Genomic DNA, 16935 nt, shown 5'->3' on the forward strand with positions numbered 1-16935 from the left:
GTGTGGGGACAGCTATATTTGGACTGAACCAAATGGTAAAAGAGAAAATGAGCACTAAGTGCAGTACCCGGCAGAAAAGATCGTGTTCTGTGTGTTGGTCGTGTGGAGGTATTGCCCTTCCCTCTTTGTTGTGGGGGTTTGGGGGGGTGGTCGGGGGTTTTTTGTTGGTGTGTTGGGTTTTTTTGTCAGAGTGATCTTTTCACACACTGTTTAGGGGTGAGCATGAAATCGTGCTTGGGTACCTCCAAGGCCCAGCATGTAGAGGGTCAGAGGAAGCAGGGATGGAGATAAGTCAGGGTGAATGATTTGAAGAGCTTAGGATTCACTGCTGGTGTTTTGGAGGAAGGATGTGGGGAAAAAGATAATTTGGGGTAAAAAAAAAAAACCCTAAAACAAGATCATTGCAAGAAGGTGGCACAGGGCATCTTTCGGTGGATGGAAAGCACTGGATGATGGAGATGCTTCTGTCTCCCGTGCTTTGCATCCGAGGTGTCCTGCAAGGCTGCCTGCTGCTAGCTGCTCCCCCCGCGAGCTCTGCAGTGGGAAGCGAGTGTTGAGTCCCGCGTGCTGCCTGAGGGTGTTAGTTTGTGTGAGAAATTTGGAGTGGGTTACTGTTAACCTGGGAAGGTTTGGGGAAGGTGCTTGTAAAATTGTTGAAAACAGAGTGAGTTCAGTTTTACACCAAACGCTGAAAATGAGGGTTTACCTTTAATTTTTCTCATTTGTCTTTTTCAAACGCACAGAATGAGAAGGTTCTTGTCTGCCACCTCATCCTTCTGGGGCAAAAGCGCTGCTGCCTGCGTCTTCAAGGCTGTGAGCTTCTGACGTCAGCGTAATGCTGTCGTGCCACTTTTGAAAGACGAGCATGTTGGTGGCTGACCTTCTAACTATGAATTCGTATGATCTGCCGGGCTGCAGGCCCTGGACTACCACTGTGTTGGAGAGGACTGTCTGAATCCTGCTGTATCCCACTTCTCTCGGGTTCCCGTTTGTCAGCAACTGAATGTGCAGTTCATACTGTTCCAGGTCTGACTCTTGGTTGTTGGTGAACCACTTGAGCTTGGCCCAGCCCGTGCGTGCAAATGATTCTTCTCGATCAAAAATCGGTGGCACCTTTGCACAGAGAGAAACCCTAATTTCGGGGAGTCTGGTATCTCCATGATCCGTGAAGACCGACAGTAAATGGTGCTTGACATAGAGTTTTCCTGGCACTTCCAAGGAAAAGAGTTTTGCCATAAACTCTGAGAGCTTGGATAGTCTCTGCATAATGAAGTTCCACTGGGAGAGGAAAGTCGTCATGTCACAGGTCTCTATGTAACGGCTCAGCTCCTCCTGACCTCGTTCCAGCTGTTCTAAGAGGTCAGTTAACAGGGACAGCTGGATTTCAGTCTGGGTTTTTCCCACCTTCTTTATCCTCTGGAATCGGCAGGGCTCTATCAGTTGCAAGATGTCAACGTAATGCATCACTTGGTTCTGGTCTCTCACGTTCACGTGTTTGGGCTCAATCTCCAAGTAAAAGTAACACTTCTTCAGAAGCTCAACTCTGTCCCGGTGGTGCTGGAGGTGGTAGGGGCTCAGGCTGGAGTTCAGGAACTGCAGAACAAGGTTTCTCCATTCCAGGTACCGCTCCCAACTGGCCCTGTCTTGTTCTTCTTTGCTGTGCGCAGTACTCTCCGCGCTGGTTTCAAATTCATTCGCAGCCATGATTCCAAGGCTCAGTTGCTGTGTAAGAAAGGAGCAATAATAACATTAAGAACCAAAGGAAAAGCAGCTGTGAGGGAGTATAATCGTGGCTGTGACTCTCCTCTCTTAATTAAAAGCTTAGCTTATACATTTATAGATGGGAAAGAACTGTTAGTCCAGCTGTAGTTCCAGAGGAATTTTCCTTTACAGCTATATGTTTCTAATGTTTTGTATAGTCTACTTTTCTATATTCCAACCAATGGTCTCCTTCTACCACCCCTTGGGAGGTTCTACCTCTGCTTAATAGATTCACTGTTAGGAACTTTTCCCTGATATATTCTGACAAAATTTCTCCCTATCTTATTATCTTGTTTCATTCTAATTAGATGCCTTTGTACTCCTGTAAGCAATTTCTTTCCATTCTTCTACATCTCTGGAGATGACTATTTTTCTCTCTTCGTAATCTGCCAGGCTGTTGAGGTTTGAGACCCATCTTCTAAGCCAATTCCTACCGCTACATAATCACCTTGGTGATTCAAATTAACCCTCTGCCCCCTCGGGCGAGCTGGTTGCAGCAGGCAGAACCGTGCAAAGCGCTGAGTGCTGCCTCACAACAGCTTTCAAGAGGCGTGCTAGCGTTTGTCCTTGCACCTCTGCCTTCCACAGCGGCTTGACAGTCGTAACCTGACAGCGCTTTCGTGGTGTATTGCTTTCCCTTTCTTTTTAGTTTATACATCATCGCCTTGGCCCATGAGATCTACTTGTTTTCTTGTAGAAGAACGCTGTTAGTCCATAAACAATGTACAGCAGGAAAATGAAACACATGTAAAGCACTTGTGAGCAGATAATGGTTCTCCGTTAAGAAGGTGTTTAGGTAGTGATCCCTTGTGAGGCCGTATCTGCTGTCTTAGTCTTAGCTGTTTCCTTTACCGGCAAAGATGTGCCCTGGCCGGTGGTGCCTGCTGAGCCAAGATGGAAGGTGTTTCTCTGTTGTGCTTTAGCTGAAGTACCCGAGGCTCACACAGCTTAGGTACCATCAGCAGAAATTAGTTAAATAAATACCTGTGTCCTCGTTGTTGGTGATACTGTAACCCCGCTTGGCGTGGAGAACGCGGCTTTCACAAGCTGAACACACTTGATTTGAAAAAGAAATAAATACAGACTTCTGAGCGTAAGATTTTGTGCGATGATACGATCTAGCAACAGGTAACTTTCTTCATTCTATGTACTTTTCTGGTTATAATTATTTAAGTTCTTGTAGTGTCTTACTGGGATATTTTCATTCTTACATGTCTTGTAAAAGCGAGATGGTGATATCTAGTTGACAAAGCAATTTTTCTTAGCCTCATTTTCACTAAATACATAACAGAGCTAATAATACTTCCCTGTCGGAATTTCAAGCGTTTGCAAACCTTTCAGATGCCTGGCCCCTCTCTGTGCTACAATTTATACTAATTCACTCATTTTGTTTCCAAGAGAGCTGTCAATTTAAAAAACAAGCAGTGTTTCCATTTCACTTTTTTCTTTCCAAAAAAAAAAAAAAAACCCCCCACAAAAAAAAAACCACCACCCCAAAACAAACCAAAACCCCTAACCCAAAGCAGTGCCAGTTCCTGGCATCTCCCCGTATGGAGCGCCACGGGGACAGCACATGCACCAGGTTACATTACCCCGCTTTCAGAGCGATTTGGCTCTCTCGAGCAGTCTGTTTGCCCACAGACAGAGCTGTGATTGTGCTTGTTTTCCCTTTCTGTTTTTATACCCCGTCTTTTCTTGACAGAAACAGCTGTTTCCCCCGTAGCGCCGCTATGTTTGCAGCCTGGGAGGCTGCAGTCACCCACGCCGGGGGCTGCGTGGCCCTGGGCTCCCCCAGGTCAGGGTTTGCAGGGGGTGGAAGGGGGCACCCATGGGAGCCGGAGCCACCCCAACACCTCGCCCACGGCTCAAACCCGGCCACCCCCATCCCAGGGCTTCGGCCTCCTCACGCTGCTCCGGGCTGGGGGGCCAAGCCGTGGCCCCTCCGGCAAGGGCCAAGCCCGGGAAGGCCCAAGCCTGCCTTACCCAGCCCCGACCTGCCTTGTCGGGCCCCGAGGAGCTGCATCCAGTGGCCCTTGGCCTGGCCTGGCCCAGCCCAGTTCTGTCCGTGGCCTGGCCTGGTCGCCACAGCCCCGCAGGCCGCGGCGGTTGCCATGGCGACGCATTGTGGTGGCCAGGACCAGGGCTGGGACCATGGCCGGGAGGGGCCCTGCCTGCCGTTACCACCGCCCAAGGACGAGGCTCCATCGCCTTGGGTGGATGTGGGTGCTGTTCCTTCTCCCTGCAGCTGGTTTCCCCCACCCGGTCATGCTGACCCCCCTGGCACCCACGGACTTATTCCCCCCCCCGAGCCTCTGCTTTTCCCCGTGACCCTTTTTCGTAGAATACCGAGCTGGAAGGGACCTCCAGGATCGTCTGGTCCAACCTTTCTTGGCAAAAGCATGGCCTAGACCAGATGGCCCAGCACCCTGCCCAGCTGAATCTTAAAGGTTTTCAGTGTTGGGGAATCCACCACTTCCCTGGGGACGTTATTCTAACGGGTGATTGTTCTCCTTGTGAAAAATTTTCCTCTTGTGTCCAATTGGAACCTCCCCAGGAGTAACTTGTACCCATTGTGGCTCCTTATAAAAAAAAAAAAAAAAAAGGAGTCTCCATCTTCTTTGTAGCCACCCTTTAAATACTGGAACATGGCGATAAGGTCTCCCCTAAGCCTTCTTTTCTCCAGACTGAACAAACCCAGCTCTTGTTTGCTCTTGGCAGTGGTTTGTGGGGACGTAACCCGATTGTCAGTGGGACTGTAGGCTCCAAAATCATTTGTACCTTCCCCTCCATAAAGCTCAGTAATCCCCTTCTCAGCCTCTCCCCCACCCTTCGCCCTCCCGTCCGTGGGGAAACGTGGTACCTTGGGCCCCCCGCGGGTTTGGTGACACGAGGCCGGTGTCCCCAAAGGGGGGTGGCCACGTGCGTGGGGAGAGGAGCGCAGCCGCGCTCTCCTCTGCCGGCTCAATTAGCAGCGGCTGGTTTTGCACCGAAAGCGGTGACTCAGGTCGCTTCCAGCGAGCCAGCGCACAACGTCTGCCTGTTGTAACCACGGTGCGATGCATCTGCTGGTGCTGGGCACGGGGCGAGGGGCCAGGGCGACCCTTGGGCTGGGCATCGTGCACTCTGAGGTGTGAGAAGGCTCCGTCTGCCACCCCAGGGCTGTCCCCGGGCAGTTGATCATCGTACCAAAGGGCACAGAGAAGAGCAGAGGGCCCGAGGGCTTTGTGCTTCCCCTTTAGCAGGCACGTTTTGTTTCACCCCCGTCTCGTGCCCTTGCCGTTGCAACGGGGCTGTGGGAGCGCTAAGCTGACAAAAGGACCGTGCTCTGAGGACTGCGGGGTTTGTGGTCATTGGGGTATCCAAAACACGATTTCTGAAGCTTCGTTTCCCTGCTGAAGATGTTGCTATTGCTCCTCCAGTGTTTCGCCTCTGCTCCATGGGGCTGAGCAGCGTCTTCAGTGTTTTATGAGCCCTAGCTCGAAGGCCAAGGAGCCTAACGGAGCTGCTTCGCTGTGGGCCGCTTTAAAGCTCTGTTCTCTCTGCAGAGCCCAGATCTCAGCGGTGAACTGCGGGGACACGGCCTTGAGCCAAGGGTCCCTGCAGACAGAGATGAAGTAGCTAAGGCAGGACGGCCAGAAATGGTAAATGCCAGCTCAGGGTGAGGTGTAAAGCCCACAGCGCTGAGCAGACAAGCTGGCTCCATCCTGGGAAGCCTTAAGGTCGTGCCAGTGGCACCCTGCTCCCTGCGAGGTGGCCGCGGTGAAGCGCCGTGCGGGCACACAGGCACCTCGCTGGGGCTTTGAGTCGCCGGCTGTGGGTACACCTCTGCCTCTGGGGCTGGGGAATCCTCGCAGCCCCGGGTATCCAGGCTGCTCCAAACAACTGCACTGTTGGTGGCATTTCTGGGAGAAGGAGTGTGAATGACCCTGCCCTGAGTGCCTGAGAATTAGGACACCATCGTCAGCACCCCACTGCTGCTCTGGGCCTCGCGTGGGGCGGGCCTGGGATACCCACAGCCGGCCTCCAGCTGCTCTTTGCTGCTTTGCAGATGTTAATATTCGCCCAGGAAAACACGGGTGGTTCTGGGGTACTAATGGGCTCTGCTGGGCTTTATGGCATGCTGTGGAGTGCACGTGTTTTTGAGGGTGAATCTTGCGGTCTTTACATCTGAGGCCAGACACACTCCAGCGCTTTGCTCTCCGCAGCCAGACTGAGGCTGTTTCACAAAGTGTCAGGAGTTTTGTTAACTTAAACACATAATCTGTATTAAAGAGGTGTGCTGAAACAGGATATAAACTGCTCCATTAAGTGCAGCAAACTTCCTTGGGGGAAGGAAGGGATTTTCCTGCTCTGCTTTGCTGCGGAACCCGACTGGCCAGTCAGCTGTTTTATTGTGGAGACGAGACTGGCTTGTCTGGTTCACAGTGGCAAGCTCAATACCGTGACCGGAGTGTTCATCAGCAAACCGGACAGGCGTCCTGCGTCTGAAGGTGCCTTCGTACTCCCTGCGATTAAACCGTTGGGTCAGGGCTTAGACTTAATGCTGTCTCGTACGCTTAGCTGCTGCATCTCTGCTAAGCTTTTTTAATTGAATGGCGGGCAAGATCCATAGCACCAGCCCTGAGCCTCTACTTGACCATCAAGGGAGGAGGCGATCTGTCATTTTAAGAAATCAATGCGTCTTCTCAAGGTGGCGGAGCTTACCATTTCATTTCACAACTGCCAAGAGATTAACTATACAACTGTCAGGTGTGATTCTCTAAAAGACAAGGAAGATCACAAATGGGAGTGCAAGAAGGTTGAGAGCCTCGCTGGGGGCGGGGAGGGCTGGCAGAGCTCGGTGTCTGGTAATAACACCGAGTTTCTGCAGGAAATACGTGTTTGCGCCGATGTCCTGGATCCCAATGCTGTCGTTCGGGCTGTGTGTGCTGGGAACCGGCCCTGTCCTTTTCCCTCAGCCTTGGTGGTCTGAGGCCTTAAGGACGTACGAAGAGTCCTGTGGGGGTCCAGCTAATCTCCCGTCCCGTCCCAGCCGTGGCCTAGGCCCAGCGAGGCGTTTAAAGCAAGGCTTGAGCTTTGTGCCCGTTTCCTTGGCACCCTCCCGGCCCGTGATTTCTGAAGGCGAGACGGCGTCTTTCTGTTGAACAGCTCTCGATGGAGACACGTCTGCCTTCTCGCTGGCGAGGCCAGGGTGCTCCTGCGCCCCAGAACTGACCTGGAAAAGGTGGAGGCAGTAGAGGAAAGTATTGCACGGCTGTTAGTGGCTGAGCTTCTCGCCCAGCCAAGGAAGCCCTGGGCTTAGCACGCGTCGGCCCTCGTTTTGGCAGGGTTAGGATGTCTCCTGGGCACTTGTGATGAGCAGAGCGTGGTGCGGGTTTGAAACAGGGTTTATTGCTGGAGTTGGGCAGAGACTTTTGCACTGAGCTTGCTTGTACTTCTCATGGTCATAAATGCTAAGCTTCAGCCCAAATTTAGCACGGAAAAATGGAATCCCTTTGGCTGCCCCTATCCTGAACAGCTGGCCGAGCTGCTGGCGCTTGATTTTAAGAATATGAGCATAAACCTGCTTATAGTCTGCAGCTGAAATTGTACTGGTTTTGGTAGTCTTGCATCAGGGATCAATTCAACTACAGGATTTTACAGCGCTCTAGGAATCTCTTTGCATTAATACGAATGGCTTTGAAGCATTCAAACACCATGTGCCCCCTTTCCCCCCTCTCTCATCAGCTGAGCTCTCTCTGTGGCAGAACTGGCAGCCGGCGTCTGCCACGTTTGTCACTCTGCCCTGTCCTCCTGCCCGCGGCGTCAAAATAAAGAACTTGTTAGTCCTGTCTTTGAGATCAAGATATAAGCAGCCAATCGATTTTCCTCCCTCTTCTCATTAGTGAGCTCTGACACTTAATAAAACATATATTTCCACTCTCGGGGCAAGCAAAACACCCAGATAGTGCCTGTCAGAGTGAGCCGGGAGCGGGGATTCATCTTTATGGAAAATCAATAGCTGGAACAGAGAAATTGGCAGAACCCAAATTAAAAGTCGCTGGCAATTTCTGTCTTCGTATTTCATGTCTACTGCGTTTCTGAGACAGTAATTTGCTGCAGAGGAAACCACCACAGGGACAGGGGGGGAAGATGGACATTTTGTGCCTGGTTCTGCTGCTGCTGCTTCCAGATGGGACCCGGTGGGTGAAGGTGGGTGTCAGGCAGGCACAGGTTTGGAGCAGCCCTTTGGGCAGTGCCTGCTTCAAGGTGATCCCTGTCCCGGGGACACGGGGCTGTCCAACACAGGCCTTTCTCCTAGAGGTTGTGTCACCACGGCCGTTGCTGGCAGCACTGTCATAAAAGTGTCCCAGTGAAGTGTCCCCATAAACGTGTCACTGCCTCCTCCGGGGTCCCTGACTGTGTCCCTGCATCCCCAGATGGTTCTCCGCAACTCGTGGCGATTGCCTGGCCCCACGAGAGCGGGACTTTCCGAGCAGGGCTGCCTGTCAGCCGGCTGCGCTGAGCCGCTTCGAACCCCGTCAGCACGAGGCTGGGACTGCTCTGCTCACCGCTCGCTCCCAGTTTCACCGATGCCTCATGTACCTGGAATAAATGGTACACTCCAGGTAGATCCCAAATCTAAGTCATCGCCACACATCAGTGAACTCGCTTTGCTCATCGGGCTGTGATTCAGAAGGCTCACTTTGAGAAGGAAGAGGGATGTGAGTTTTCTAAGGAACCTGGGCGGGGTGGAACCGCTCTCCTGGGATGCAAAATCCCCAGCTGGACCAGGCCAGGAAGGAGTTAATTGTGTCCCCGAGGCAGCAATTATCTCCAGCTCATTACTCCCACTAATGACACCCCGGGAGGGAGCCCCATAGTCTGGCCTCCTTGGCGTTTGGGGTAGCTCTTTGCCTACAGAAGGCCAAGAAGTTTGGGGGTTGGTTTGGGGCAAAAAATCTTCCCCGGGCTGTGCCCAGCCCTGAGATCTGCTCCGTGCAGGGCTGCCTGCTCGGGATTTCCTCCGGTGAGGGAAAGGGAGCCTTTGCCTGTCAGCTCTCCTTGCCTCCCCTGCTGAGTGTTCGGTGGTTGGACAGCCTGGACAGGGCTGGGCACCGAAGGGGAGTCCGAGGGTGGGCAGACCCTCCTTTCTCCAGCGGTGACGTTAAGTACCCCGAGATGTGTCCGGGGTGTGAGAGCTGAGAGCTCGCCTGAGCTGCAGGCTACAGCAGCGGTTGCTTGACTGATGATGTAGCTCAGGAAGATGGAGTGGGGTCATGGAAGCTCCTTTTTCTTGCTGGAAGCTCGTCGAAAGGCCGTTCAGATACTCTTGTGCTGCGCTTTGCAGACAGCCGTCCTTCAGCGCGGGTTCAAGGCAGGCTGTCGCGTCCCAGATCCCATGAGACAGCCCTTGCTGGCAGGCTCATCCAAGCAGCGAGCATATATCCCCCTTTTTTCCAGGAAAACTTCCAGGGGGTCACGTTTGCTTGAACGTGGGACAAAAAGCAAAGACGGGAAGGGGGAAACTCGCTGAGCCTGCAGCCTTGTCCCCTGCGGGCCCTCCCTGCTCGGGGCTGGGGCTGGTGGGGAGCACAGTCGGGCTGGCGGCGGGACGCAGCACTCCCAGGGAGCCGGGTGGCCACCCTCCGCACGCCGTGGGGCACGAAAGCAGCTCCGAGGCTTGAGCATTCATCCCGCTGGGAACGCAGTGACCAGCACCTTCAGTACCAGCGGGCAGAGCACGGCAGGCGGAGCTGGAGCCTGCGATTTATCGCCCGCCGGGCTGGCTCACGCTCCCTCCCAGCTCTCAGGGCTGGCGCCTTAATCTGTGCCAGGTAAATCAGCCCAAAGCGTTTATTGCCTCCAGGCAAGGGGGGAGCTGCAAACCCCCAGGGTATGAGCAAGGCAGGGGCGTTTCATTCCTGCCCTTGAAGGCTGTGGTGGTTTGGGGAACATTTGTCTGTTTTCCACGAACACAGGGCCAGCACTGGGGCATTTCTGTGTTATGAGGAGGAATCGAGGCTCACGGTAACAACCTGCTTGGGGTTATAGAAGAGGGGAGGTGAACCCTGGGCGGCCAGTTTGGTGCCCCTCACTGATTTCCAGAAGCCTTTCCTTTCACAAGACCACATTCGCCGGCCCTTCCTGGGTTAAAACAGGGTTGGCCGTGGGGCTGGATCCGTGCGGAGGGAGCGGAGGTGGAGCAGTGAGCTGCTGGGTCACGCTCTGCTGCTGCTGGCAGGGATGCTTGCCCCAGGGGCCTCATCCAGCCCTGATGCTGGGGCGGGGGGCTGCGGCACCGCACGGCAGAGGTCCAGGTGGTTGAACCGCGGGGCCACAAGGCAGGGCCAGAGCAGGGGGGTCCCTCTGGGAACACCAACAGCCCCCGGCTCCGGCGGCAGGACGGCAGGGGTGAAGTCATGCCCATGGCAGCTCATCCATCGCCGCCGCTCGCAGGCTGGTCCCGGGGGAAGCGCAGGCTTTGGCAGCTCTAAGTGGGGTTGGAGGCGGATGCAATTCTGGAGAACAAGATTCCCTTGCAGAACTTGTTAAAAAAAAAAAACAAAATAAAAATTAAAGCTCTTGGCTGAGGAGCTTGTTTAAAGATCTTATCTCTGGTGAAGGAAATAAGGTCTTAATTCCCTCGCTCACTGCTCGCCTCCCAGCGTGTCTTCGCAAGTGCTGGGTCCCCAGAGGAGCGCAGGCCACCACCTCTGCCAGGAAACCGGCTGGTGACGAGAAGTGGCTTTTGTCGGTGGAGCTGAGACTGACCTGAAGGGGTGAAGCTGCTGCCTCTGCCACACACGGTCCCCGCTGTGGAGAGAGGCAGGTGGGGCGGCACCCTGCGCCCTGGGCCACGCCACAAACCTGCATTCGAGGCAAGTAGCAGGTAAAGAATAGATTTGGTTTCCTGGCTTGGCCAGGCTTTCTTTTCTGAAGCCTTGGTTGGAATCAGGAGGTGGTTTGGGTGATGATGCTTCCCCCTGCTCCATCCCCTGGGCCCCCCCAGGCAGGGCCGGCATCCCTGGGCTTTCTGCAGGAGGAAGGACGGGGTGGTCATGGCCATCCCACATGCACTGGGGGCTGCACTGGAGCACCAGCAGCACTGGAGCTGTTGGGACACTGTTTGATGGGGTAAAAGGTCTTTAATAAGTGACACCTTGATGCCATCCACGGCAGAGCACCGGGGCTGGGCGGTCCCTGTGATGGGGCCCCCCCCGTGACCGTCCTGCAGCCGAACAGGAGGACAGAGGGTGAGGAGGGTCGAGCCTCCGGCCTCGCAGCACGGCGGCCGGTGGGGTGAGCAGAGCCCCCGTCAGCTTTTGTACCCTCGTGTTTCATCGTCACCTCCGCCCGCGCGAAGAGCCTCATCTGAGTCATCTCCCGGCTAAATGGAGCGTGTGGGCTTACCGCAGCTTTAGCTGTTCATCCTCTGCTTTGCTGGAGCCTGACACGGGGTAAAATAGAGCTATTCATCAAGGTGGAGATGTGGCAGATGAATGTCCTGTACCAATAAAACAGGCCTCGCTCTCCTCCTACCAGCTTGGGCAGCGGGTGTCTCTCTGTGGTCCAGCGAGGGCCGCTTAAGTGGCTGCTGCTTGAGGAGCTCAAGAGATCTTAAAAAGAAACATGGACTGATGTTCTGCACTGAATGACTTAGTGCTCCAGCTGTAAAACACGGCGCGGGAGAGGAGGCACTTGACAATGTTCCTGCCGTGTGTCGGAGCAGGGAGCGGGCGAGCGAAGCCGATGGCGGCAGCGTCGCACCTCCGCTCCCTGACGCTAAATCCCGCCGGGGTGAGGTCGGTGCTCGCCCAGCTGGCACTGGGGACCGTGACTGGCCTCATGGTCGTGGTGGCTGCCACGGGTTTCCTTGCCTGTCCCGCCCTCGCCCTGCTGCCTGCCTGGCTGTGGCCTTTGCCACGTGCAGCTCTACCCCAGCACGTGTCCTCTCCTGGTCCCCAAGGAGCCGCAGGGCAGGGGATGGCTGGTGCTGGGGTACTTTTGTCAGCTCTCAAGTACTTGAAGCTCCTTCGCAGAGATCAGCAGCCCTCTTTGCATACAAAATAGCGGGTCTCCAGAGAGCAAATCCGGAGGGAAACATTTCTCCTGGTGACTGACACCAACCTCTCTCTGCTAATGGTGTTAAAAGCTTTTTGGCTGTCAGCTCTGCTCTGCGGTCACCTGCTCTTACCGGCTTCTCACGTGCGAGGTGACCCAGGCTCCCACCCCAAGCTCCTCTGGATTTCACTTTCATCATATTTGGAGGGGCTGAGCTAATGAGAGCGGGGGGCCCAGGGGCTGTGGGGGCTCATGGAGCACGTTAGATGTCCGGTCACAGAGGAGCGCATGATGCCATGAACCCGGAGTTGGCAAACTGCTCCTTGTCACTGGGGTGGCTTAAACCAGAGAGAAGTCACGAGAGCGAAAGGAGCCTTCTTGGAGGTGCAGCAGCATTTCTGCTGGGGGGGGGGCGCATGTGGTGGGGGACAGCGGTGTGGCACAGCCGCTCTCTGCGGCTGCACTGATCACCAGGACAGGGACAGTCTCAGGGCTTGTCCCACACCCGCTCCCAGTGCAACCAGAGCCGACCCAGCCCCTTCGCTGCTTGCAGGCAGGATGATCCAGGCAGGACCGGGGGGGATGTTTGAGCACCCGGGGCTGCCCTCGCAGTGGGTGCCACGCAGCCAATGCCCCTCGGCCCTGAGATAATCCAGCTGGCAGCTGGGGCAGGGGGCCAGGGCAGACGTGGCTTGTCCCCCCCCTTGCTTGCCTGCCAGTGAGTGGGGCAGCTCTGGCCCCTCGGCATCGCTCCTGCCGGAGCCGCCCAGCCCCACTGCAGCCCCACTGGGCTGGAAGCATCCGTTCCAGGTCGCTGTCAGGAGCGATCAGGGAGCACAATGCTGATGGCCGTGCGGGGGGGAGCCCACGGCCACATGGCCGCTGGGGCTGGGGCTGCCAGAGGGGGAGGACTGGCCGCCGAGCACGTCCCAGCGCTGGCACGACAGGCGGCCCGGGTCGCACGAGGCTGCGGGGCTGTTACGGCAGGGCCGGGGAGCCGCGGTGCGCGGACACCCCGTGGCCCACGCTGGCTCGGGGTGGCCCCAAGCTGCGGGAAATGGCTGGCTGCTGTTCCCTGCCCGAAGGACAACTTCTCGTCGCTGCAGGCTGCGGCTCAGCCTCGCTGTGCTTTTCCCATCGTGGTTGTCAGCTGGAGAACTCGGGGGCCTGACTGGAAACGGGGCTACAGGGGCTCCCGCCTGCCGTGACTGGGCTTGGTTTTGATCTGGGAGTTGGGACAGAGGATCTGTGCAAAGGGAGGAAATATTCGTGGCTACTCAAGCGACTATTCTGCAGGGCTGGGTTTGCAGCCACCTCTGGAGCAGGTGGCCGGTCGGACAAGTGGCTGCTCGTCCTCTTTGGCTCCCAAACCATGCGGCTGCCGGGGAGGGGGCAGTTCTGCCAGCAGCATGGGGGCTGAGGCCAAGCCTGCGAATCTCTGGGGCCTTCCTGGCGTCTGCAGCAAGAACGGGGCTAATCCTAATCCGGGGCGAGGATAAACGGCTGCAGGTGCCGTGTGCCAGGGAGCCACGTTCTGGTTGGCACTGGCCACCGTGCCTTGGTTTAGTGCCCTAAGCCCAGGGTCAGAGCAGCTAGCCAAGCCTGGGCTTCGCTAGACCTGCCCTCTGGGATGGAGCTTCAGGGCCTTGGGCTGCCCCACGGCTGCTCCGGGGCTCCCCTTCCTGACAAACCCACCGCTGGCAGCGTGGCTCAAGACAAACGCACGAAGCTCGTGGTTCAAGTTGTGTGTGGCTTTTCAACCCCATCAAATAGCTTTATTCACACAAACGTCTCTTAATTTACAAAGCCTCTGCCATTCATACACATCAGGGTATCCACAGTGTTCAAAGAACTTAAATAGAACGTCTCATACCAACCCGAGTAAACCAAGTACAAAAAATATTTATATAAAGTTGTTCACACATAGGTCCTAGATTACCAGCTTCTGTGCAAAGAAAAAAAAAAAAAAGAAAAAAATACAGATTCATTTACTAGTATCATTATCTTTAGTTTGGAGTCTGGGTTTAAGCCTTCTACTCTCACTAGCTCAGCACAGGGGCCGCAGGGAGCAGGGGGAGCCCAGAGCAGGGCTGGGCCAGGCCACCCCTGTCCTGGGGCTCACCCAGTGCTGCTGGGGCCCTGGCACCTGCCTGGCACGGGAGGGAAGCAGCTCACCTCGGCAAAGCTGCTGGGTCTTGCTGGATGAGTGAGCTGAAGGCCCAGGGTGGGGAAAAAAAAGACGCCAGGATGGGGACATGGGGCCTTTAGCCCCTGCGAGCTTTTCCTGCAGCCTGGACATCCCCCTCGGAGTTAAAAAGCACTTGGGCAGACTGCAGAGAGACAGGATTTGTCCCCCCGCAGCTGGAAGGGAGCAGCTCCCCTCCCTGTGCTTCCCTTCCAGCTGCGCCCCCCCACCCCCAAGCCCCACTCCGAGGTGTGAAACGCTTTTGGACACAAAGGGCCACACGCTGGGACGTGCCCCGTAACCGGCCGAGCGGCAGACGAGCCACCGGCACAGCTCTCCCCGCCACCAGCGCCCCGGCGAGGGAACCAGCAGCACCGAGCATCGGCCTCATCCTGCTGCCGGGGGAGCCAGGGGCTCCGCTTTCCCGATGCCGCCCTTCTGCTGAGCCTCGGCCGAGGGGCTGGGAGGCTGCGAGCAGCCGGGGCGAAGCACCCAGCCCGCTCCTGCCGAGGGGGCACGGGGCTCAGCACCGCCTGCCCCTCCTGCAGCAGCGGGGCCGAACAGGGACGAGGAGCCCCCCCTCGCCCCGGCAGCTGCAGCGTGAGGCTGGGGCAGCGCACGCCTGGGGTGCCGAGGGAAAGCGGCGGCGCGTTTCCCTGCGCTCGTGACCCGCAGAAAGCCCAGGGAAACGTGTCCCAGTTTGGGCCCTGAAGCTGTTGCCCCACGACCTTGGGGAGGCTTAAACCCAGACTCGGTACTGCATACGGAGGAGACATACAACGCACACAACGGAGGATTTCCACAATGATGGTAACGCTTGTTTTAAGTCTTATTGCTCCAGAAAGGCTCTGGGAGCCTCTGATATGTGAAGCAGCTGGGTCCTGAGGAGTAAAGGAAGACCACAGGGGTAACTCTTATCTGTCACTAGCACTGCTGAACCTCAAACACAGCAGCAAGGGGACACGAGGGAGCTAATCTAACCCCTCTAGGCTAGAGCCACCTCTGCTCTCTCCTCCCCACGGACCGAAGCTGGCCAGGAGATACCTGCGACGCCCGCACGATGCCGGCGGTGTCGGCCTTGCTGCAGGCTGGTGCAGATAACACGTTTCCCAATCCTCCTGAGGCTTGGCTTGTTCCCCCACCCACCCACCCCACCTCCCTCTTGTAAACAGCATAGTCAGAAGTAAACAATTTCATACAATCGCTCCCTGCCCTCCCCCCCCCCCCCCCCCCACCCCGGCACAGGCACTAGCTGGGCCCTGCAAGCCCAGAGGGCAGCAGGGTTTCACAAGCAAGTTCTTGGCTCCCCCCCTGCCACTGACCAGCCCCTGCTGGCACCGGGATGCTCAGCCTCACCGCGGCCAGGAAGAGATGGAGACAGCCTGGCCCTGGGCTGGGCAATGGGCTTGGCGCTGCTTTCTGGAGCTTGAGTTTTCCCAGCGGCGCATCCTAATGCCAAAACCACAGCTACAGCGGAGGGAGGAGTTCAGCCTGCAGGAGCTGGGCAGGAGATGCCCGAGAGACCCACGTGGGGAAGAGAAGCCTAAACGTCCTCCATCCCACAGCACGTGCAGGTTTGAGCTGTTCCCCATTCCCACCTTGTTCTAGAGGGAGTGCTGGTCTGGGTCAAAGTAACTGGGAGGGAAGATGCTGGGAGCTGTAAACACAAGGCAGGTTCCTGTATTGTCTGGGGAGTCGAGCACAAACAGCAGCAAAATCATCAGGGAGAAATTGCTCCTAAAAGGACAAACTAATCAGGGAAACATCCACGTTGGCCAAAGGCTAGCAGCCCTAGGACTCGTCCTTGGAAGTGTTTGCTAAATCCTAAGTAAGGCACTACGGTCTAGCTCACTAACATCAAGCTGCTTTAAAAACACATCTGCAATGCAAAAGCTGAGGTGGACACGTGTGGTTTGAAGAGGGCCTGAAACAGCGGTGGACCAAGAGGGCTGACCCTCCCAGGGCTTGCCTGGACGCTGCCCACCAGGCTCGCTCCTGCCCCCAGTGAGGAGCAGGGTGCTGGCAGCTGGCTGGAGGCGGTGGTGCCGGTGAGGAACCCACTCGCCACCTTCCACCTCCACCTCCTGCGCTGCAGGCTTGGTTTCCACACGTGGAAACCTCCTGCTAGGAAGCTCCCTTCAACTGAGGGGCCCTTCCAGCAGGGAAAGCCACGTGAGCAGGGCTGGGAGGGTGAAGCCCTCTTAGCGCACCCCTTCAAGCCAGGGGTAGGTTCTAACAGTCAGGAGGCAAAGGCTCTTGTCAAGTGGAGGAAGGATGGTCCAGTGACCAGGGCCCTAACACTGTACTTGTGAACTCGGCTCTCGCCTCGCCGCAGCCCTCCTGAGGGACGTGGGGCTCTGCAAGCCCTCCCCGGGCGCTGGGGGGGAAGAACCTCACCTGCAGGGACCTGCTGCTGGTCAGAGAGAAACGAGAGCAGCCACAGCGCCCTTCCAAACCCCCGGGGGTGCTCTGCAGCCAGGGCCGAGCACAGCGCCTGCTGACCCACCCCAAACCACTCAAACCCCAGTAACCAGCCCAGAAGGAGCCCGTACAGTGATGATCTGGCTGTGGCTGGCCACAGCCCACAGAAGCATCCCTAGGAACAAACCCAAGAGCAGCGTGGGAACGGGGGGCTTGGCGCCGAAATGTGTGCTGTCCGAACCTTCACAAGTCACAGACAGATGGTCTGGAGCCTCCTGGCATCGTCCTCCTAAGAGAGACCTGGCCTTCCTGCAGCGACAGCCTTAGCTTTGTGTCCTGGAATAGATGGAAGAATAAAAACAAACCCCTCCCTCCTTTCCCTGCCTTTAGCTCTGCCTTGGCCCACGTGAATCGCCTGCATTTCCATTCATTCCCATGAGGTCAGCAAAGCCCACTGAGCGGATACAAGGAGGTGCTGCCACTTCAGGAACCTTCCAGTAACGACACAGGGAAGCTGGAGCCCG

At 56.4% G+C, this 16935-nt stretch overlaps 1 protein-coding gene across 1 annotated transcript; it reads right to left on the reverse strand.

Annotated features, from left to right (window-relative positions):
* Nucleotides 1-768: 768 nt before the first annotated feature.
* FNDC11 (fibronectin type III domain containing 11) lies at nt 769-1704 on the reverse strand. Its single transcript, XM_009959035.1, has one exon. It carries the CDS (start codon nt 1702-1704, stop codon nt 769-771), a length of 936 nt encoding a protein of 311 aa, XP_009957337.1.
* Between the last annotated feature and the right edge of the window lie 15231 nt (nt 1705-16935).

This window comes from Leptosomus discolor, chromosome 17 (assembly GCF_034619465.1).
Source record: "Leptosomus discolor isolate bLepDis1 chromosome 17, bLepDis1.hap2, whole genome shotgun sequence".
Taxonomy (NCBI): Eukaryota; Metazoa; Chordata; class Aves; order Leptosomiformes; family Leptosomidae; genus Leptosomus; species Leptosomus discolor.

Excerpts from the sequence above, each read along its gene's own strand:
- FNDC11 (XM_009959035.1), bottom strand. The coding sequence starts at position 1,704 with ATGGCTGCGAATGAATTTGAAACCAGCGCGGAGAGTACTGCGCACAGC.